At 41.7% G+C, this 24,046-nt stretch overlaps 2 protein-coding genes across 2 annotated transcripts in view; both read left to right on the plus strand.

Moving 5' to 3' along the window:
* Window positions 1-11,749, plus strand: part of LOC139406371 (unconventional myosin-IXAb-like) — a 263,450-nt gene extending 251,701 nt beyond the window's left edge. The window contains exons 42-44 of the mRNA XM_071148904.1: window positions 4,210-4,406; window positions 9,220-9,362; window positions 10,951-11,749. Coding sequence (XP_071005005.1) covers window positions 4,210-4,406; window positions 9,220-9,362; window positions 10,951-11,306 — 696 coding nt within the window. The 3' untranslated portion in view covers window positions 11,307-11,749. The remainder of the gene's footprint in view (window positions 1-4,209; window positions 4,407-9,219; window positions 9,363-10,950) is intronic.
* Window positions 11,750-17,547: 5,798 nt separating this feature from the next.
* Window positions 17,548-22,485, plus strand: LOC139406372 (protein PML-like). The gene is made up of 3 exons (XM_071148905.1): window positions 17,548-17,895; window positions 18,057-18,117; window positions 21,881-22,485. The coding sequence occupies exons 1-3, from the start codon at window positions 17,881-17,883 to the stop codon at window positions 22,408-22,410; spliced, it is 606 nt and encodes a 201-aa protein (XP_071005006.1). The 5' UTR covers window positions 17,548-17,880; the 3' UTR covers window positions 22,411-22,485.
* Window positions 22,486-24,046: the final 1,561 nt, after the last annotated feature.

The following is a 24,046-nucleotide window of genomic DNA, read 5'->3' on the forward strand; positions in this document are numbered from 1 at the left end:
TCCTTTAGTGGCCCAGCCAGAGCCCGGACTTGAACCCGATTAAACATCTTTGGAGAGACCTGAAAATAGCTGTGCAACGATGCTCCACATCCAACCTGACAGAGTTTGAGAGGATCTGCAGAGAAGAATGAGAGAAACTTCCCAAATACAGGTGTGCCAAGCTTGTAGCGTCATACTCAAGAAGACTCAAAGCTGTAATCGCTGCCAAAGGTGCTGCAACAGAGTACTGAGTAAAGGGTCTGAATACTTACAGTACCATTCAAAAGTTAAGGGGTCACGTAGAAATGTCCTTGTTTTTGAAAGAAAAGCAAATTTTTTGCCCATTAAAATAGCATCACATTGATCAGAAATACAGTGTAGACATTGTTAATGACTATTGAAACTGGAAACGGAAAGGGAATATCTACATAGGCGTACAGAGGCCCATTATCAGCAACCATCACTCCTGTGTTCTAATGGCACGTTGTGTTAGCTAATCCAAGTTTATCATTTTAAAAGTCTAATTGGTCATGAGAAAACCCTTTTGCAATTATGTTAGCATAGCTGAAAACTGTTGTTCTGATTAAAGATGCAATAAAACTGGCCTTCTTTAGACGAGTTGAGTATCTGGAGCATCAGAATTTGTGGGTTCGATTACAGGCTCAAAATAGCCAGAAACAAATAACTTTCTTCTGAAACTCATCAGTCTATTCTTGTTCTGAGAAAATAATGCTATTCCATGCGAGAAATTGCCAAGAAACTGAAGATCTCGTACAACTCTGTGTCCTACTCCCTTCACAGAACAGCGTAAACTGTCTCTAACCAGAATAGAAAGAGGCGTGGGAGGCCCCGGTGCACAACTGAGCAAGAGGAAAAGTACATTAGTGTCTAGTTTGAGAAACAGACGCCTCAAAAGTCCTCAACTGGCAGCTTCATTAAATAGTACCCGTAAAACACCAGTCTCAACGTCAACAGTGAAGATGCGACTCCGGGATGCTGGCCTTCTAGTCAGAGTTCCTCTGTCCAGTGTCTGTATTCTTTTGCCCATCTTAATCTTTTCTTTTTATTGGCCAGTCTGAGAGATGGCTTTTTCTTTGCATCTCTGCTTAGAAGACCAGCATCCTGGAGTCGCCTCTTCACTGTTGACGTTGAGACTGGTGTTAAAAAACATTTCTAAAAACCTGTTTTTGCTTTGACATTATTTTCATGCATGTTAACATTAGAAGCCTCCTCCCTAAGTTTGTTTCATTCACTGGTTTAGCACACTCTGCCAACCTGGATGTCCTAGACGTGTCTGAATCCTGGCTTAGGAGGACCACCAAAAACCCTGAAATTTCCATCCCTAACTATAACATTTTCTGACAAGCTAGAACTGCCAAAGGGGGCGGTGTTGCAATCTACTGCAGAGATAGCCTGCAGAGTTCTGTCTTACTATCCAGGTCTGTACCCAAAAAATTCGAGCTTCTACTTTTAAAAATCCACCTTTCCAGAAACAAGTCTCTAACCATTGCCGCTTGATATAGACCACCCTCTGTCCCCAGCTGTGCCCTGGACTTCATATGTGAATTGATTGCCCCCCATCTATCTTCAGAGCTCATGCTGCTAGGTGACCTAAACTGGGACATGCTTAACACCCCGGCCATCCTACAATCTAAGCTTGATGCCCTCAATCTCACACAAATTATAAATGTACCCATCAGGTACAACCCCAAATCCGTAAACACGGGCACCCTCATAGATATCATCCTAAGCAACTTGCCCTCCAAATACACTTCTGCTGTTTTCAACCAAGATCTCAGCGATCACTGCCTCATTGCCTGCATCTGTAATGGGTCTGTGGTCAAACGACCACCCCTCATCACTGTCAAACGCTCCCTAAAACACTTCAGCGAGCAGGCCTTTCTAATCAACTTGGCCCGGGTATCCTGGAAGGATATTGACCTCATCCCGTCAGTAGAGGATGCCTGATTATTCTTTCAAAGTGCCTTCCTCACCATCTTAAGTAAGCATGCCCCATTCAAAAATGTAGAACCAGGAACAGATATAGCCCTTTATTCTCTCCAGACCTGACTGCCCTTGACCAGCACAAAAACATCTTGTGGCATTTTGCATTAGCATCGAGTAGCCCCCACGACATGCAACATTTCAAGGAAGTCAGGAACCAATATACACAAGCAGTTAGGAAAGCTGAGGCTAGTTTTTTCAAGCAGAAATTTGCATCCTGTAGCACAAACTTAAAAAGGTTCTGGGACACTGTAAATAGCCCATCTGTAAATAGCCCATCCAACTACCTCATCCCCATACTGTATTTATTTATTTATCTTGCTCCTTTGCACCCCAGTATCTCTACTTGCACATTCATCTTCTGCACATCTATCATTCCAGTGTTTAATTGCTAATTTGTCATTACTTTGCCACCATTCCCTATTTATTACCTTACCTCCCTTGTCCCACCTCATTTGCACACATTGTATTTAGACTTTTTCTACTGTATTATTGACGGTATGTTTGTTTATTCCATGTGTAACTCTGTGTTGTTGTATGTGTCGAACTGCTTTGCTTTACCTTGGCCAGGTCGGAGTTGTAAATGAGAACTTGTTCTCAACTGGCCTACCTGGTTAAATAAAGGTGAAATAAAAAAAATGAAAAATAAAATATATGATGCGGTATTGTGTGTGCGTATATTGATGAGAGCAAAAAAATGTCATCAATTTTAGAATAAGGCTGTAATGTAACAAAATGTGGAAAAAGTCAAGGGGTCTGAATACTTTGCGAATGCACTATCTCCACACCGATGACACCATTGATTTGTAATAAATATCAACCTTTAATTTATTATGTGTTAATTCAAACAGTTCTATGATGAATGTATTATGACTGTCAACGGTCATTACTAGGTCATGTGAGCGAAATGAGAGCTGTGGTTGGTTCATTGGACAGATAGGCAGAGGAGTGCTTAGTGTCTGTTAACAATGAGATCTGTGGTTGGTTCGTTGGACAGATTGGCAGAGCAGTGGTTGGTTTGTTGGATAGATAGGTAGAGCAGTGGTTGGTTTGTTGGACAGATGGGCAGAGCAGTAGTTGGTTCGTTGGACAGATAGGCAGAGCAGTGGTTGGTTCATTGGACAGATATGCAGAGCAGTGGTTGGTTTGTTGGACAGATAGGCAGAGCAGTGGTTGGTTCGTTGGACAAATAGGCAGAGCGGTGGTTGGTTCGTTGGACATATAGGCAGAGCGGTGGTTGGTTTGTTGGACAGATAGGCAGAGTAGTGGTTGATTCGTTGGATAGATGGGCAGAGCGTCGGTTGGTTTGTTGGACAGATAGGCAGAGCGGTGGTTGGTTCGTTGGACAGATAGGCGGAGCAGTGGTTGGTTTCTGTTATCATGCTTTGTTTAATTTCTGTTTTGAAATGTTGCATCCCGACCAAACCAAACCCCAAGGCTAACACAACATGTTTTTAAAAAATATATATGTTTTTGCTTCACTCAGCCTAACACAGGTCAAAAGGTCATGCCAGTGTGTGCGTGCATGTCTGTATGCGTGTCCACTACAGTTTGTTGGTTTTATAACACTCGTGAAGTAGCTTTGTCATAACGCTGCATAGAAATAGTCAAGAAAAATATGCACATCACTGTATAAATGACCCTCGTCAACCATATCACAGTATAAATGACCCTCGTCAACCGTATCACTGTATAAATGACCCTCGTCAACCGTATCACAGTATAAGTGACCCTCGTCAACCGTATCACTGTATAAATGACCCTCGTCAACCGTATCACTGTATAAATGACCCTCGTCAACCGTATCACAGTATAAATGAGCCTCGTCAACCGTATCACAGTATAAATGACCCTCGTCAACCGTATCACAGTATAAATGACCCTCGTCAACCCTATCACAGTATAAATGACCCTCGTCAACTATGTCACACATTGAGTTTTCTGTCCAGCCATATTGAACACTCATGTCTCAGGCTGTCTCCACTGTGTATGTGTCATTAGTAGAAACAATAATCATGACACTGAGTCCGATGTGAACCATTAGATCAGCCTCTATCCTAACTATCTAATAGCCCATTGTAGCCTAGCCTAATAGCCTAGCCTAGCCTAATAGCTTAGCCTATCTAATAGCCTAGCCTTTCTATCCTATCTAATGACCTAGCCTAGTCTAGACGATCTTATAGCCTAGCTTCTATCCTAACTAGCTTTGTGTCCTGTGTCCTATAGGGCAAAGGTCGCCTGCGGAGGGGTAGCAGCCACCACACGCCCTCCCCGCCCCTCAGCCCCAGAGTGCTCCCGGTGGTGGACGGGGAGAGTGCAGAGGAGGAGAGGGCAGAGCCGGGGCTGACAGAACAGCAGCAGGCCACCATGCAGCAGGAAGAGAGGGTCCTCACGGAGCAGATTGAGGGCCTGCAGAGAGAGAAGTGAGCCTGATTGTCCCTTATTATTAACAGTATTCACAAGTCACTATACTCTACTAAAACTCTAATACTTTAGAACTCTAGAACAACTCTAGTACTCTAGTACTCTAGAACAACTCTAGTACTCTAGAACTCTAGAACAACTCCAGTACTCTAGAACTCTAGTACTCTAGATCTCTAGAACAACTCTAGTACTCTCGAACAACTCTAGTACTCTAGAACAACTCTAGTACTCTAGAACAACTCTAGAACTCTAGAACAACTCTAGTACTCTAGAACTCTAGAACAACTGGTACTCTAGAACTCTAGTACTCTAGAACTCTAGTACTCTAGAACTCTAGTACTCTAGGGCTCTTCCTCAAAAATCAAAGTACAGTAAAGCAGTGGTCACAAACCTTTTCTGACTCAAGATCACTTTCTGAGTCAAAATGCAAGCTGAGATTTACCGCTCCGATTTAAACGTAAGCCTTTGCAACATTAACCAATTAAAAACAGTTCTGTATCAATAATGTTTGTGCAGTAGGCTATAGGCCCAATACATTTCCACTGCATATTGGCTTTGCTTGAATTGCCCTGCCAATGCATTGTTCAGACCATTTAAATAAATATGTATTTCAAAATTTGAGATGTGCAATATGATCACACCGGTAATAGATCAGTTGTTGTATTACTTGTAGGACACAGCTGAGTGACTCACGTTTAAATAATGTACTTTTTATTGTTATTTTACTGGGCTGATGGTGCCCGCACCTGATGGTCAGTCTCAGCGGAGGGAGAGAGCAGCAGACTGAGGGTCAGTCTCAGAGGAGGGAGAGAGCAGCAGACTGAGGGTCAGTCTCAGCGGAGGGAGAGAGCAGCAGACTGAGGGTCAGTCTCAGAGGAGGGAGAGAGCAGCAGACTGAGGGTCAGTCTCAGAGGAGGGAGAGAGCAGCAGACTGAGGGTCAGTCTCAGCGGAGGGAGAGAGCAGCAGACTGAGGGTCAGTCTCAGCGGAGGGAGAGAGCAGCAGACTGAGGGTCAGTCTCAGCGGAGGGAGAGAGCAGCAGACTGAGGGTCCATCTCTCAACATCCCTCCACTCTCTCTTTCCTCCACTGACACTGACCAAAAAGGGACACCGTCTTCCAGCTGATGGTGAAACTCGAGTCGCACCGCATTACTTCTGCCTCATGCACAAATTCATGTTGTTACTCCTATGAACAGAGAAAGTGAAATATTCCTCTATATTAAAAAAGACACAAGCCGCTAATAATAATAACAACCCAAGCCTATAGATACACTTTTCTACTCATTCATTACAGCTGCTGGTTGCAGAGCGAGTGGAGAAGCTAATTTTATGGGTTATAAAAGTGTTGAATACAAAGTGTTGACAGTTGACTGAGTGAAAACTTAAACATGAACTCATGAAAACGGCAACTCTCTGCTGTATTCGTTGACAGTCTCTCTCTAGTCATGGAACACAAGGCTTTATTGTTGGTTTTTTTTACAGAAATGTTTGGCAATCGACTAGGAATGCCTTGGAGAATGACCGGTTGGTGACCACTGCAGTAATGTATATTGTCTTGGGAACAACTTTGTTGATAACAAGAGAAAGAGCCTAGTTCTGCTCAATGAGTAATTCTGTAGACAGGGTAATATATAATAACATTAATATACGTCATTAAGCAGATGGTAATATATACGTAATTTAGCAGATGGTAATATATGCCATTTAGCAGATGGTAATATATACCATTTAGCAGATGGTAATATATTCCATTTAGCAGATGGTAATATATGCGTCATTTAGCAGATGGTAATATATGTAATTTAGCAGATGGTAATATATGCCATTTAGCAGATGGTAATATATGCGTCATTTAGCAGATGGTAATATATGTCATTTAGCAGATGGTAATATATGCCATTTAGCAGATGGTAATATATATGTCATTTAGCAGATGGTAATATACATGTCATTTAGCAGATGGTAATATACATGTCATTTAGCAGATGGTAATACATGTCATTTAGCAGATGGTAATATACATGTCATTTAACAGATGATAATACATGTCATTTAGCAGATGGTATTACATGTCATTTAGCAGATGGTAATATATATGTAATTTAGCAGATGGTAATATATGTAATTTAGCAGATGGTAATACATGTCATTTAGCAGATGGTAATATACATGTCATTTAGCAGATGGTAATATACATGTCATTTAGCAGATGGTAATATACATGTCATTTAGCAGATGGTAATATACATGTCATTTAGCAGATGGTAATACATGTCATTTAGCAGATGGTAATACATGTCATTTAGCAGATGGTAATATATGTCATTTAGCAGATGGTAATATACATGTAATTTAGCAGATGGTAATACATGTCATTTAGCAGATGGTAATATACATGTCATTTAGCAGATGGTAATATACATGTCATTTAGCAGATGGTAATATACATGTCATTTAGCAGATGGTAATACATGTCATTTAGCAGATGGTAATATACATGTCATTTAGCAGATGGTAATATACATGTCATTTAGCAGATGGTAATACATGTCATTTAGCAGATAGTAATACATGTCATTTAGCAGATGGTAATACATGTCATTTAGCAGATGGTAATATATATGTCATTTAGCAGATGGTAATATACATGTCATTTAGCAGATGGTAATATACATGTCATTTAGCAGATAGTAATATATGTCATTTAGCAGATGGTAATATACATGTCATTTAGCAGATGGTAATATACATGTCATTTAGCAGATAGTAATACATGTCATTTAGCAAATAGTAATACAATGCCTTGCAAAAGTATTCATCCCCCTTGGTGTTTTTCCTATTTTGTTGCATTACAACCTGTAATTTAAATGTATTTTTATTTTGACTTCATGTAATGGACATGCACAAAATAGTCCAAATTGGTGAAGTGAAGTGAAAAAAATAACTTGTTTCAAAAAATGTAAAAAATGTATGGATACGGAAAAGTGGTGCGTGCATATGTATTCACCCCCTTTGCTATGAAACCCCTAAATAAGATCTGGTGCAACCAATTACCTTCAGAAGTCACATAATTATTTAAATAAAGTCCATCTGTGTGCAATCTAAGTGTCACATGATCTGTCACATGATCTCAGTATATATACACCTGTTCTGAAAGGCCCCAGAGTCTGCAACACCGCTAAGCAAGGGGCACCACCAAGCAAGCGGCACCATGAAGACCAGGGAGCTCTCCAAACAGGTCAGGGACAAAGTTGTGGAGAAGTACAGATCAGGGTTGAGTTATGAAAAAATATCCGAAACATTGAACATCCCACAGAGCACGATTTTTTAATTTTTTATTTAAGAATATGACACCACAACAAACCTGCCAAGAGAGGGCCGCCCACAAACTCACGGACCAGGCAAGCAGGTCATTAATTAGAGAGGCAAAATAGAGACCAAAGATAATCCTGAAGGATCTGCAAAACTCCACAGCGGAGATTGGAGTATCTGTCCATAGGACCATTTTAACCCGTACAGTACACTCCACAGAGCTGGGCTTTACGGAAGAGTTTCCAGAAAAAAGCCATGGCTTAAATAAAAAAATAAGCAAACACGTTTGATGTTCGCCAAGAGGCATGTGGGAGACTCCCCAAACATATGGAAGGTACTCTGGTCAGACTATAATTGAGCTTTTTGGCCATCAAGGAAAATGCTATGTCTGGCGAAAACCCAGCACCTCTCATCACCCCAAGAACACTATCCAAGAACACCATATCATCCTAAGAACACCAATAACAATTTGACCCCCACAGGAAATCTTCACTGGCAGTTATAGAAAGACCCATTTACTATATAACCATTGATTCTTGAAGAATATAACTTAGAAATGCCTCAAATGTTTCAACTGCATTACACAGTGAAGCATGGTGGTGGCAGCATCATGCTGTGGAGATGTTTTTCATCGACAGGGACTGGGAAACTGGTCAGAATTGTTCAACTGTATTACACAGTGAAGCATGGTGAAGGCAGCATCATGCTGTGGAGATGTTTGTCATCGGCAGGGACTGGGAAACTGGTCAGAATTGAAGGAATGATGGATGGTGCTAAATACAGGGACATTCTTGAGGGAAACCTGTTTCAGTCTTCCAGAGATTTGAGACTGGGATGGAGATTCACCTTCCAGCAGGACAATGACCCTAAGCATACTGCTAAAGTAACGCTTGACTGGTTTAAGGGGAAACATTTAAATGTCTTGGAATGGCCTAGTCAAAGCCCAGACCTCAATCCAATTGAGAATCTGTGGTATGACTTAAAGGTTGCTACACACCAGCAGAACCCATCCAACAGCTAGAGCAGTTTTGCCTTGAAGAATGGGCAAAACTCTCAGTGGCTAGATGTGCCAAGCTTATAGAGACATACCCCAAGAGACTTGCAGCTGTAATTGTTGCATAAAGTGGATCTACAAAGTATTGACTTTGGGGGGGGGGGGGGGGGGGGGGGGGGGGTGAATAGTTATGCACTCTCAAGTTTTTCATTTTTTTGTCTTAATTATTTTTTGTTTCACAATAAAACATATTTTGCATCTTCAAAGTGGTAGGCATGTTGTGTAAATTAAATGATACAAACCCCCCAAATATCTATTTTAATTCCAGGTTGTAAGGCAACAAAATAGGAAAAATGCCAAGGGGGGTGAATACTTTCGCAAGCCACTGTATATCATTTAGCAGATGGTTTTATCCAAAGCGTCTTACATTCATGTGTCCATACATTCTGTGTGTGTGTGTGTGTGTGTGTGTGTGTGTGTGTGTGTGTGTGTGTGTGTGTGTGTAGGGAGGAGTTAACGTATGAGATGTTGATCTTGGAGCCGCGGGCGTCTGATGACGAGACTCTGGAGTCGGAAGCCTCGATAGGAACAGCAGACAGCTCTGAGAAACTCAACATGGACCCTGAAGGAGCCGCCTTCAACCCCTCTGGTGAGACTGGTGTGTGTGTGTGTGTAGTAAACACTTTTCTCTACCATGTAGGGAAGTAAAAGTGGATATCTAGTCAATTCTACAACTGAATGCATTCAACTGAAATGTGTCTTCCACACCAGAGAGGTGGGGGGGGGGGGGGGGGGGGGGCAGTTAAGTGCCCTGCAGAGTGACAGATTCTTTACCTTGTCGGTTTGGGATTCGAACCAGCAACCGTTCGGTTACTGACCCAACGCTCCTACCCGCCAGGCTACCTGCCACCCCCCATGTACACTCTATACAAAAGTATGTGGACATCTCTTCAAATTAGTGAATTGGGCTATTTCAGCCACACCTGTTGCTGACAGGTGTATAAAATCTAGCACACCGCCATGCAATCTCCATAGACAAACATTGGCAGTAGATTGGCCCGTACTGAAGAGCTCAGTGACTTTCTCAGTACCGTCATAGGATGCCACCTTTCCAACAAGTCAGTTCATCACATTTCTGCCCTGCTAGAGCTGCCCCAGTCAACTGTAAGTGCTGTTATTGTGAAGTGGAAACGTCTAGGAGCAACAACGGCTCAGCCGCGAAGTGGTAGGCCACACAAGCTCACAGAATGGGACCGCCGAGTGCTGAAGCGCGTAGTGCGTAAAAATTCTGTCCTCGGTTGCAACACTCCCTACCGTGTTCCAAACTGACTCTGGAAGCAACGTCAGCAGAAAAACTGTTCGTTGGGAGCTTCATGAAATGGATTTCCATGGCCGAGCAGCCGCACACAAGCCTAAGATCATCATGCGCAATGCCAAGCGTCGGCTGGAGTGGTGTAAAGCTCACCGCCATTAGACTCTGGAGCAGTGGAAACGCGTTCTCTGGAGTGAGTCACGCTTCACCATCTGGCACTCAAACGGACAAATCTGGGTTTGGCAGACGTCAGGAGAACGCTACCTGCCCCAACTGTAAAGTTTGGTGGAGGAAGAATAATGGTCAGTTCATTTTTTTCATGGTTCAGGCAAGGCCCTTTAGTTCCAGTGAAGGGAAATCGTAATGCTACAGCATACAATGGCATTCTAAACGATTCAATGCTTCTAACTTTGTGGCAACAGTTTGGTTAAAGTCCTTTTCTGTTTCAGCTTGACAATGCGCCCGTGCACAAAGAGAGGTCCATACAGAAATGGTTTGTTGAGATTGGTGTGGAAAAACTTGACTGGTCTGCACAGAGCCCTGACCTCAACTTCATCGCACAACTTTGGGATGAATTGGAACGAGTCAGGCCTAATCGCCCAACATCAGTGCCCGACCGCACTAATGCTCTTCTTGCTAAATGGAAGCAAGTCCCCGCAGTAATGTTCCAACATCTAATGGAAAGCCTTCCCAGAAGAGTGGAGGCTGTTATAGCAGAATAGGGTGGGCCAACTCCATATTAATGCCCATGATTTTGGAATGAGATGTTGGACGAGCAGGTGTCCACATACTTTTAGTCATGAAGTGTATGTAGTATGTAACATGTATGTATGTATGTATATATGTAACAAAAAAAGCTATTTTGTCCTTGGGAGGGGGTCGGGGCGGGGTGGATATATTTTTAAAACCCTAACCCTTTCAACAGGCACCTATCACTCCCGGAAGTCTGAAGCCAAGAGCCGCCGCTGCCTCCGGAGACAACCCGACTCTGTTGACTCCACCTCCTCCTCCTCCTCCTCCATTATACCTCAATCCCCCAACTACCGCTTCCGCTCCTCCTCCTCCGGCCCCCTACTCTCCTCCTGCTCCTTGGGCCTAGGAGCCCCCTTAGTGGAGTCCGAGGGGGACCCGAGTGGCACTGTGGGGGTGAAGAGTCGCCACCGGCTCAGGTTGAGTAGAAGCTCGCCGCGCGAGGCCCCTGAGGGCCACAGGAGGGAATCAGACTTCAGCTCACTGCCCCAACAGCTGGTTCTGTATGGCAGTAACGAGTTTATGGTATGAGGGAGAGTTGCAGTGGAGACAAGACATCCGAACCGCCTTCCATCCTCCATGCTAATAGTGTGTATGGGGGGAAAGAGGGAGGGAGGAAGTGAAACAGGGCTGAGATGGGTCATGTGGGCATCCATCTCTCACTGCTGTCCTTCTCTAGCTCTGCCCATCTCTATCCTCCTTCTCAGTGTCCGGAGGAACGCCACCCTTCCCATGATGCAGTTGGGTGCCGTCCTCTCGGCGTGAGAAGTGAAAGTGAAAGGTGATGAAGAAACAAAGAGAGATGGAATGATGAATGGATAAAAGAAGGAGGAAGCCTCAGAACTGAGATGGAGGACTGGCAGGAGGCTGTAAAGGAATAAAACAGCGACTAAACGCCAGAAAGCAAGTGAGTGAGGAAAGGATGAGGGTAGCCGCCTTAACTCACCTGACCTTTGACTTCCAAGCGCCTCGACCCCTGCTGGAGCCTCGGGGGGGGGGGGGGGGGGGGCACTGGGGGGCTGGAGATAAGAAAAGAGAGAAGCAAGTAGACAGCGCCTTCTTTTGAACGCAGGTCTACGGTGGCTTGAGCCAGAGTCACTGACTGAGAGGACTATCGGCCATTTTGATACGAGCCACTCAGCTACTCTCCGACCATTTTGATGCGAGCCACTCAGCTACTCTCCGGGCCATTTTGATACGAGCCACTCAGCTACTCTCCGGCCATTTTGATACAAGCTACTCAGCTACTCTCCAGCCATTTTGATACAAGCTACTCAGCTACTCTCCGGGACATTTTGATACAAGCCATTCAGCTACTCTCCGGCCATTTTGATACAAGCTACTCAGCTACTCTCCGGGCCTTTTTGATACAAGCCGTTCAGCTACTTTCGCGTCCACTTTCACGTTTACACAATACAACCTGTCCACGAGGTTGCATGCTCCTTCATTACACGTGTGTCCTATGCCAGTTAAAGAGACTATGGCAATGATGTGTTATACATATGTATTATGTGACTTAATTGTTATGTTATTAAAAATATATAAATGGAAGGAACTCCAATGCTGTGGGGTCGTTCAATGTTTATAATAACCGTCTCTTATCTGGAATCTTCTGCAAAGGGAAGTGTATGAGATTCAGGTTATGGTTTTGTTTGTTATTTGTTTGTTATTTGTTTGTTATTTGTTTGTTTGTGTTTTGTTGATTTTTAACACTGCAAAAAAAAAAATTTAAAGCGTTTTCTGTCGCATACCCTAATGATCTCCACCCAGTGTTCAGTTAGTGCCACTTCTTCTCTTGTGAAAAAATACAATTCAACAGTGAGAGGCTGATGTCAGTCTATTCTGACACATAAGTTACAAAGCATCACGCCACTGTTGCCATTGTGGTTGATACGGCGACCCTGGATTTCAATGTTTATCAGATATAATGCATTGTAATGCCTTTTCCACCATTGGTCTGTGTTCCCCCACAATCCTACGTTGATGTTACATTGATCCTACATTTGTTCTGAAACATCTGTGTTAAGAGTAACCAAATCAAGGCTCAATCTTTTTTTTTTTTTGAGTGGGAGGGGGATTTTTTGTGTGTGTGTGTGTGTGAAACTGCTTCATGAGTGTGTGCATGGGCTTACAGGATGCAAATGTGTCTCTAAAAATGTCACAGAGAACATGTCTAAAAACCGGTTTTCGTAATTATTGGGTATTGTGTGTAGATTGATGAGGAACGTGTTTTATTTAATCAATTTTAGAAAAGGCTGTAACGTAACAAAAATGTAGAAAAAGTGAATGGGTCTGAATACTTTCCAAATGAACTGTACGTGTCAGAGGACTGTGTGTGAGAACCAACCACACACACACAGTCCTCTGACATCCATCTACACACGATAACCCCATAATTACAAAAACAGGTTTTTAGACATGTTTGCTAATAAAAAATTATAATAATATAGAAATACCTTATTTACGTAAGTATTCAGACCCTTTTGCTATGAGACTCGAAATTAAGACCAGGTGCATCCTGTTTCCATTGATCATCCTTGAGATGTTTCTACAACTTGATTGGAGTCAATTCAATTGATTGGACATGATTTGGAAAGGCACACACCAATCGATATAAGGTCCCACAGTTGACAGTGCATGTCAGAGCAGAAACCAAGCCATGAGGTCAAAGGAATTGTCCCCGGGGCTCCAATACAAGAATGTGTCGAGGCACAGATCTGGGGAAGGGTACTAAAAAATGTCTGCAGCATTGAAGATCCCCAAGAACACAGTCGCCTCCATCATTCTTAAATGGAAGAAGTTTGGAACCACCAAGACTCTTCTTAAAGCTTGCCGCCTGGACAAATGGAGAAATTAGGGTAGAAGGGCCTTGGTCAGGGAGGTGACCAACAACCCGATGGTCACTCTGACAGAGCTCCAGAGTTGCTCTGTGGAGATAGGAGAACAATCCAGAAGGACAACCATCTCTGCAGCACTCTACCAATCAGGCCTTTATGGTAGAGTGGCCAGACGGAAGCCACTCCTCAGTAAAAGGCACATGACAGCCCGCTTGGAGTTTGTCAAAAGGTACCTTAGGGACTCTCAGACCACGAGAAACAAGATTTTTATATCTTATGAAACCAAGATTGAACTCTTTGGCCTGAATACCAAGTGTCACATCTGGGGGAAACCTGAACCATTCCTACGGTGAAGCATGCTGGTGACAGCATCATCCTTTGGGGATGTTTTTTAGCGGCAAGGACTGGGAAACTAGTCAGGATCGAGGGAAAGATGAACGGAGCAGAGTACAGAGAGATCCTTGATGCTCCAGAGCACTCAGGAGCACTCAGGAGCTCAGACTGGGGCGAAGGTTCGCCTTCCAAAAGGACAACGACCCTAAGCACACAGCCAAGACGATGCAGGAGTAGCTTCGGGACATGTCTCTGAATGTCCTTTAGTGGCCCAGCAAGAGCCTGGACTTGAACCTAATCGAACATCTCTGGAGAGACCTGAAAATAGCTGTGCAGCAACACTCCCCATCCAACCTGACAGAGCTTAAGAGGATCTGCAAAGAAGAATGGGAGAAACTCCCCAAATACAGGTGTGCCAAGCTTGTAGCGTCATACTCAAGAAGACTTGAGGCTGTAATCACTGCCAAAGGTGCCAAAGGTGCTTCAACAAAGTACTGAGTAAAGAGTCTGAATATTTAAATATGATGTTTATTTTGTATACATTTGCAAAATATTCTTAAAACATGTTTTTGCTTTGTCATTATGAGGTATTGTATTTAGATTAATGAGGAGGGGGGACAATTGAATCCATTTTAGAATAAGGCTGTAACGTAACAAAATGTGGGAAAAGGCAAGAGGTCTGAACACTTTCCGAATGCACTGTATGTGTCCCATACATCCTTGGTGCCAGCCAAGTCCTTCACCTCTGACTCTTCCTTCCTAGGTGTTTACATTGGTTCAAATATGAGTGAACCTTTCCATGCATTTACTCTGAGCTCAATGTGCATTTAAACACCTCACACAGAAAAGGCCATCAGTTTCAACCGTCCAGTGTGATTAAACAGACAGACGACTATCTCTGCTACTCTGACAAATACTTCTACAGTCTCTCTGTCACTCTCTATACCGTGCGATATCCTGTGTGTCTTATAGAGAGAGAGTCTGTCTCTTCTCACCAGTGATTAACCCGGGGTTAAATTAGTCTTGTAAAATCTTGCCTGTACTGTACTTGCCATCCCATGCTTTACAACAAGCACGTATTTGAAACAACACAATCACAGTCTTGTCATGGGCAAGTGGTAGGACTTGATTGCAGAATAGTCATCATAATGAATAGGGAATGTGTGGTTGCCTATGTGTTTGTCACAAGCTTGTCTCTTCTTAAACGGTACCATCCGGATTTCCCACTCTGTCCGAAACAGGTAAACGGGACTTGCTGCTTGTGGTCTACTATTAGGGTGGAGCGACGGAAATTGCAAATCATAGTGGTGTTTTAGTGAGCGGGCACCTCAACCAGTCACAACCAAACAGGAGTCATATGCATTAGGCATCAAACTGAAGAAAACATCCTGAAACAGACAGGGACTACCTGAATTGACTACCAACTGCTTGTTTTCGTTTCTACGTTGCAAAGCATTTTTGCTATGGTATGCCTTAATGAATACCACCCTGGTTGTCAGAAACGACACTCGGAAGTTCAGTTTGAGACAGATGTACTGTGGGTTTTTGAGCAGTGTGGGAGAAAAATAATTATTCCTACTGGTCAACAACAACAACAAGCTAAACTAAGACGGTGTTTGTATACCCTATAAGGCTAACATTGGCCAATGGTGTCCTGCTAAAGTGAATGCACCTATCACTGGAAGGCAGTTTTCTGCTTTTGTTGTTGTCTTCTTGTGTTCTTTTTATACACAGTATGTATGTTGTATTTATGATCATGCTTATGAGTGTACATTGTGTAAATGCCTGTTATAAAAATGATATATTATCCTGTGTATGACTCCTTATATAATATTAATCATGTTCAGTTGTTTTTACAGGCAACAAAAAAGACTTGAGAAATGTTCTGTCTGTGTGTGTGTGTGTGTGTGTGTGCTCTACTCTGGACACAGTTGTGTCGTTACTAGGGCAGTTATTGTCATATTTATTCTTCATTTTCAAGATATAAAAACAGTACCAGTCAAAAGTTTGGACACACCTACTCATTCAAGGGTTTTTCTTGTATTATTACTATTTTCTACATTGTAGTATAATAGTGAAGACATCAAAACTATGAAATAACACATATGGAATCATGTAGTAAGCAAAAATGTGTTAATCAAATCAATATATATTTACATTTTGAGATTCTTCAAAATATCCACCCTTTGCCTTAATGACAGCTTTGCCCATGCTTGCCATTCTCTCAACCAACTTCACCTGGAATGCTTTTCCAACCGTTTTGAAGGAGTTCCCACATATGCTGAGCACTTGTTGGCTGCTTTTCCTTCACTCTGCGGGCCAAATCATCCCAAATGATCTCAATTGGGTTGAGGTCGGGTGATTGTGGAGGCCAGGTCATCTGATGCAGCTCTCCATTACTCTCCTTGGTCAAATAGCCCTTACACAGCTTGGATGTGTGTTTTGGGTCATTGTCCTGTTGAAAAACAAATGATAGACCCACTAAGCGCAAAACAGATGGGATGGCATATCTCTGCAGAGTGCTGTGGTATCCATGCTGGTTAAGTGTGCCTTGAATTCTAAATAAATCACTGACAGTGTCACCAGCAAAGCATTATCACATCTCTTCCTCCATGCTTCAAGTCAGGAACTACACATGCAGAGATCATCCGTTCACCCACTCTGCGTCTCGCAAAGACACGGCGGTTGGAACCAAAAATCTCAAATTTGGACTCATCAGACCAAGGGACAGATTTCCACCGGTCTAATTTCCACTGTTCGTGTTCCTTGACCCAAGCAAGTCTCTTCTTATTGGTGTTCTTTAGTAGTGGTTTCTTTGCAGCAATTCGACCATGAAGGCCTGATTCACACAGTGTCCTCTGAACAGTTGATGTTGAGATGTGTCTCTTACTTGAACTCTGTGAAGCATTTATTTGCGCTGCAATCTGAGGAGCAGTTAACTCTAATAACCGTATCCTCTGCAGCAGAGGTAACTCTGGGTCTTCCTTTCCTGTAGCGGTCCTCATGAGAGCCAGTTTCATCATAGCCCTTGATGGTTTTTGCAACTGCACTTGAAGAAATGTTAAAAGTTCTAGAAATGTTCCTGATTGACTGATCTTCATGTCTTAAAGTAATGATGGACTGTCGTTTCTCTTTGCTTAATTGAGCTGTTCTTGCCATAATATGGACTTGGTCTTTTACCAAATAGGGCTACCTTGTCACAATACAACCTATTGGCTCAAACGCATTAAGAAGGAAAGAAATTCCACAAATTAACTTAATAACAAGGCACTTGTTAATTGAAATGCATTCCAGATGACTACCCCATGAAGCTTTGTACACTCTTGAAACACATGCATTTTGGAGCTGCCTTACCCAAGAAAACAAAAAAGAGGCCATGTGTGTATGCGGCTTTATTAACTCAATTATATATTTTACATTGTTTTCAAACTGATATGTGACAAATATTAATGCCTAAAATAACAAGCAAAACAGGCAACTCCCTCCCCCAAAACAACTAAAACGTCCCAGAATGACGGGTCTGATCACGAGTCATTCCAGCCGAAAGAATGAAACCAGGCGAATGGTGTGTGGAATATTCTACATTTGTTCGTTGTGTTGACGAAATCCTTCTAAAAATGGTCATCGATAGTCACGCGGTTGTTATTCTTCACTTCCCTCTAGCCCTTTTCTATACCAATGTCACGATGATTCATTAACGAAACGCATTTCTTTTAAATGGTTTAATGTTGAGTAAAGCAATGCCTGAAACGAAAGTAAGTTTATATAAGTATCGATTCGCTCTTACCACCTGCCCATCCGTTGTGGCCCATCCCTTATGACCACCTGAATCAACTATTATTTACGAGTCACTATAATATAAAAGGGTACTTCATTCGACGGCACACAGGATGATTTGAGAACCTATTTAGGATTTTGACAGCTTCGACGTCGTTATGCAGTCCTCTTTGGTAAGATCATATTCCATTGATCAGTTGTTGATTTTATATCATTGACAAAGGATGGTTTAAAAAACGGTTTCGGAGAGTATTATCAAGTCATTCATTCATAATGAAGATATCATACATTGATTCATGGTACTGATTTGACTGACTGTACTTTGCTTATCCAGGGTATGGGAGCAGTGTCTGGTGATACCGTAGTATTCTTTGATTTGGAGACTACCGGATTAGGTATTGTACTAAATATATACCCTTGTTTTTAAATATTGTTAGGTTGATAGAGTGCTCTACTGTTTTATGCTAAAAGCTTCTATAATAAAACATTTATGTAGTAGACTTACAGTAGACTGAGGGTAATAGCCATTGGTTGGAAAAGTACCCAATTGTCGTCATACTTGAGTAAAAGTAAAGATACTCAAATAATCCACGACTAAAATTAAAGTCGCCCAGTAAAATAACACTTGAGTAAAAAATCTTTATAAAGTATTTGGGTTTTAAATACAGTATACTTAAGTATCAAAAGTAAATGTAATTGCTGAATGTATAGCTAAGTATCAAAAGTAGAGGTATAAATAATTTTAAAAAATCCTTCCGCAAACCAGACGGTACAATTTCCGTGATTTAAAAAAATATATATGTTTTACGGATAGCCAGGGACACACTCCAACACTCAAGACATAATTTACAAATAAAGCATTTGCTTTAGTGAGTTGGTCAGATCAGAGGCAGTAGAGATGACCGGGGAAGTTCTCTAGATAAGTGTGTGAATTGGACCATTTTTCAGTCCTGATGAGTAATTTGGGGTGTCAGAGAAATTGTATGGAGTTAAAAGTACATTGTTTTCTTTAGGAAGGTAGTGGAGTAAAAGTTGTAAAAAATATATATAAATAGCAAAGTAAAGTGCAGATACTCCAAAAGACAACTTAAGTAGTACTTTAAAGTATTTATTATTTAAGTACTTTACACCACTGGTAATAACTGCTTTGTTGTTGTTGCATTTCCCCTTTTAGTAGTAGACTATACGCACAATGTATTGTAAATGTTAGAGCTAAGAAACCCTGTATACAATTCAGGAACTCTCTTTGGACTACTTTTAAAGCAATATGTATTTACAGTATATTTGTGACAAAGATGTGCGTGGGAGTTTATAGAGAGACAATTTGATGCCTGCTTTCTCTATTAACGAAAGTGATGTGTGAAAACGAGTTCCTGATGTTGTGCAATATCTACTGGCTCACTTGATGGTCCAGGATAGATATGTTCTCATATTTATCATCAATAAACCATATTATTTATGAGCCATTCACAATAGAAAAAAAATCTACGTAGCCTTAACAAGTCATTGGAAATAGAGCAACACGACACATGAGCCTGTACTTCTATTATGATAAGGTATTATTATGAACTGCACACTATGGGCCCGATTCAGACTTAGAAAATGTACTCCTTTCCTATGCACTTCTCAGTAGCTGGTATTCAGACTTAACTTATGTAGGTGCGTAATGGGGTTTCAGGCGTGGTTCCCTTGCGTGCGCTGAATAAATGTAATTCAACCGCTGACAACCCTCCCACTTGCTGGCCATCAGATTTTCATGTGGAGTTTTTATTCAGTAGGGTTTATTTATCTAAAGCCATCCCTTTAAATTTGGTGTACCTTTAAATTAGAAATTCTATCGACAGACTCATATACTATAATATATGGAATGGTTCCGAATATTTATTTGTATTTTTATTTTTTTATTTTACCTTTATTTAACTAGGCAAGTCATTTGAGAACACATTCATATTTACAATGACGGCCTACCCCGGCCAAACCCGGATGATGCTGAGCCAATTGTGCGCTGCCCTATGGGACTCCCAATAACGGCCGGTTGTGATACAGCCTGGATTCAATAAAGACACGTAAAGACACGCATATTCAACTTTTTGACAGCACCAATTGGGAGATTTGAAAATAAAATAAAAACTAGGATCTTGTATTTAGGGTTCGGAAAGTATTCATGAATAATACAAATTTTAAAAAAGATTTGGAAAGCTTTTACGAACTAAATATAATGGTGAATCAAAAATAGTGGTTTGATTCATCCTGAAAGTTGCCATATTGAATTATTCAACTCTTGAAATATTGGAAGGTGAGAAAAGTGTACAATAGGGGTTGAACAGTAAATCTACCCAAATAATACTCATTCCTCCCTAACCATGGAACTGTGAGGATAACGGTCCTGTGCAGTCGTCAGTTATAAATGTAAGGAAACTAACACTAGTGACAGTTATAAATGTAAGGAAACTAACACTAGTGACAGTTATAAATGTATGGAAACTAACACTAGTGACAGTTATAAATGTAAGGAAACTAACACTAGTGACAGTTATAAATGTAAGGAAACTAACACTAGTGACAGTTATAAATGTAAGGAAACTAACACTAGTGACAGTTATAAATGTATGGAAACTAACACTAGTGACAGTTATAAATGTAAGGAAACTAACACTAGTGACAGTTATAAATGTAAGGAAACTAACACTAAAGAGACAGTTATAAATGTACGGTATGTATAGTGGCTAATATTTAGCATGATACAAATTGAAGAAAAAAAATACTGGGAAAAGTCCAGACAATTATACTGAACCAAAATATAAATGCGACATGTCAACATGTAAAGTGTTGCAAGGATCTGTACACAATTCCTGGAAGCTAAAAATGTCCCAGTTCTTCCATGACCTGCATACTCACCAGCATGTTTGAGATGCTCTGGATCGACGTGTACGACAGCGTGTTCCAGTTCCAGCCATTGAAGTGGAGTGGGACAACATTCCACAGGCCACAATCAACAGCCTGATCAACTCTATGTGAAGGAGATGTGTCGCGCTGCATGAGGCAAATGGTCACACCAGATACTGACTGGTTTTCTGATCAACACCCCTACTTTTTTGTTAGGTATCTGTGACCAACAGATGCATATATCTGTATTCCCAGTCATGTGGAATCCATAGATTAGGGCCTAATGAATGTATTTCAATGGACCGATTTCCTTATGAACTGTAATTCAGTAAAACTGTTGTGTTTATATTTTTGTTTCCGTGTAAAACATTCTAGAAATCACAAAACAACTCTGTAGGTTTGGCGCTGTACTGTCATGGCTACAGAAGCCGATAGCGTGGATCTCCACATTTTATCCCTGCAAGTTATGAGGCCAGAATTTCATAAACGTCACTGTGGAAAAGGCGATATGTTGATATGCTTCTGTTTGCTGCCATATGACTGGTTTCACATTTGTCTCCACATTTGTTTTCAGCGATCATATTTACAATCCCCTTATCCAAACGGCTTAATAATTCACCTAGCTCTTATCAATAGCTCTTATCAATTAGTAAATTACAGTGCATGGATAATGCTGTTATTTCTATTGGGGGGAAAAAGGAAAGTAGATGTTCTTCCAGTTGGAACAGACAGGTTGCTCGACTTTATTCATCGTGCGTAAAGATAGTGGACTAATGAAGTATTCAAGTCAAGGTCAGATTACGGTGTATCTGTGGACACTCCTCCTCCACGACCTTCATTTATTTGACCTGCACGCCAAACGAATAGCGGGTGAATAGCATTATCTCATGCTTAAAGTTCAAGGTCAGAAACAAGTGTAGGGAAAAAAGTGCATAAAAAGGAATGATGTTCCATTACCCTGCAATTTAACTCAGGTCAAACCCCCCCCCCCCCCCCACCCCCCCCAGGTGCTGCATTACTCATAAATGTTTTTACACAGACCCAAAACGTCTTCTACAGGGACAGCCGAGGCACACATTGTTTTAGTTAGCACCTTTGTTCATATTTTACATGTGAATCCAGCCTTGCCACAATACTGGCAAGTATTAAACCTACTTACCAATAACCCTAACCCCTCCTAACCTTAACCCAACTGTGAATAGAGTTTAACAGGGCATAAGGGTAAACGGTACTGTCCTTTAAATGTGACGGAATCTCCATCTACCTCCATAGACACATCCATGTGTGACATCATCCAGCTGTCGGCCATCAGCGGGGAGAGGGCATTCAACGTGTACGCTGTTCCTCGTTGCACCATGACGGACGAGGCCTCCAGGATCACAGGGTTCACCGTCAGGGACCACCGGACCCTGCTCCTACACGGTCGACGGGTGGACACCATCCCCCTCAGGGAGGTCCTCACCTCCTTCATCTCCTTCCTCCGATCCTTCCACAAGCCCCTGCTGGCGGCCCACAATGCCCGGCGCTTCGACTGCCCCGTGCTGGCCAGGGCTCTGAGGGAATGCTCCCTGACGGACGAGTTCCAGGAAGTAGTGTCTGGTTTCCTAGATACTTTCAGGATTAGTAAGGAGATGTTTCCATCCAAACTGGCCAAGTACTCTCAGGAGTACATGGTGAAGGTGTTCCTCAATAAGACGTACGATGCTCACAACGCCTTGGAGGATGTCAAGGCCCTGCAGGAGCTCTATCAAAAATGGAGTCCCAGGCAGGAACTGGTGCGCCGTCATACCTTCCCCCTGTAACATGCCTCTAACCCATACACTAGAAGGGTTTTATGATAGAGGGAAGCATCTGTAAAAAAAAAAAAAAAAAAAATATATATATATATATATATATATATATATATATAAAATAATATTTTATTACACATGCAGGTTTTTTCAGTGTTTTCACACTGTATTTCCACAGTTACTTGTTTCTGATCGAGGGAAGCATCTGTAAAAAAAAAAAAACATATAATAATATTTTATTACACACTCAGGTTATTTGCGTGCCCTGGTCTTTCCTGTGCATATAGAACTTTTGTGGATGATCTTGTCCACAATATAAAAATAAGAAAATGTAACTGTAAGTATTGTCATGCACAATTTTAGCAAACAATAATCATGTGGTAGCGTGTGTAAAAAAAAAAAAAAAAAAAACGTTTTTAAACATGCTTTATAAAATTGTTATTTGAAAATGGTTATTAATTAAAGTCTGAAACAGGTTTAGGATTGTTGTTGTCTTCTTGGTTGCAATGTAAACATATATGAAGAAATGGGCCTACCTTGGAGAAACTACTGACTATTAAGTTGGACAGGAACTGGGGATAAAATCTAAACAAATCTGTCAAACCTAATGGATTCTGTGCTTCTCAATAACATTAATAATGCTATATGAGAAACTCAGGGAAACGTTTTGGTTGGACAACTAATTTCAGGTCGAGAGGGGTCAACTCATTAGTGGACTGCGCTTTTCAGGGTCCAGCTGCACTATCATCTCAGTGGATCTGTCAGGAAAAATGTGTGTTTCGAAAGGAGTGGTCGTTCCTTTAGAAACCCCCACTTCTCCTTCTATGGTTCCTTTAGAAACCCCCACTTCTCCTTCTATTGTTCCTTTAGAAACCCCCACTTCCCCTTCTATGGTTCCTTTAGAAACCCCCACTTCCCCTTCTATGGTTCCTTTAGAAACCCCCACTTCTCCTTCTATGGTTCCTTTAGAAACCCCCACTTCTCCTTCTATGGTTCCTTTAGAAACCCCCACTTGTCCTTTTTATGGTTCCTTTAGAAACCCCCACTTCTCCTTCTATGGTTCCGTTAGAAACCCCCACTTCCCCTTCTATGGTTCCTTTAGAAACCCCCACTTCTCCTTATATGGTTCCTTTAGAAACCCCCACTTCTCCTTCTATGGTTCCTTTAGAAACCCCCCACTTCTCCTTCTATGGTTCCTTTAGAAACCCCCACGTTTCCTTATATGGTTCCTTTAGAAACCCCCACTTCTCCTTCTATGGTTCCTTTAGAAACCCCCACTTCTCCTTTTTATGGTTCCTTTCGAAACGCCGACTCCGTTCGACACCCCTGCGTTTCCTGAGAGATGCACTGAGAGACGACCTATCAGTAAGTGGAAGCATAGACACCCTGAGGGATGACTGCTCTTAGAGATGACGTCAAACTTCGGATACATGCTGTAGTAGCAGAGAGGAAGAGACGAAGAGAGGGGTTTTACTAGGTCCACTAAAATAAGGAATTTTTGTATGGAGGTCAATGAGAGAGTGTTGAATTTTGATCAACAAAAAATGCAATTGCTAATTTGCTACTGTATGTGATGCCTAGAAGTTTCGTAATTGTATTTATTTTCGGTAATATCAATTACCCAAACAAAGACTTTCTTTTAAAAAAG

The sequence above is a fragment of the Oncorhynchus clarkii genome, chromosome 4, assembly GCF_045791955.1.
Source record: "Oncorhynchus clarkii lewisi isolate Uvic-CL-2024 chromosome 4, UVic_Ocla_1.0, whole genome shotgun sequence".
NCBI lineage: Eukaryota > Metazoa > Chordata > Actinopteri > Salmoniformes > Salmonidae > Oncorhynchus > Oncorhynchus clarkii.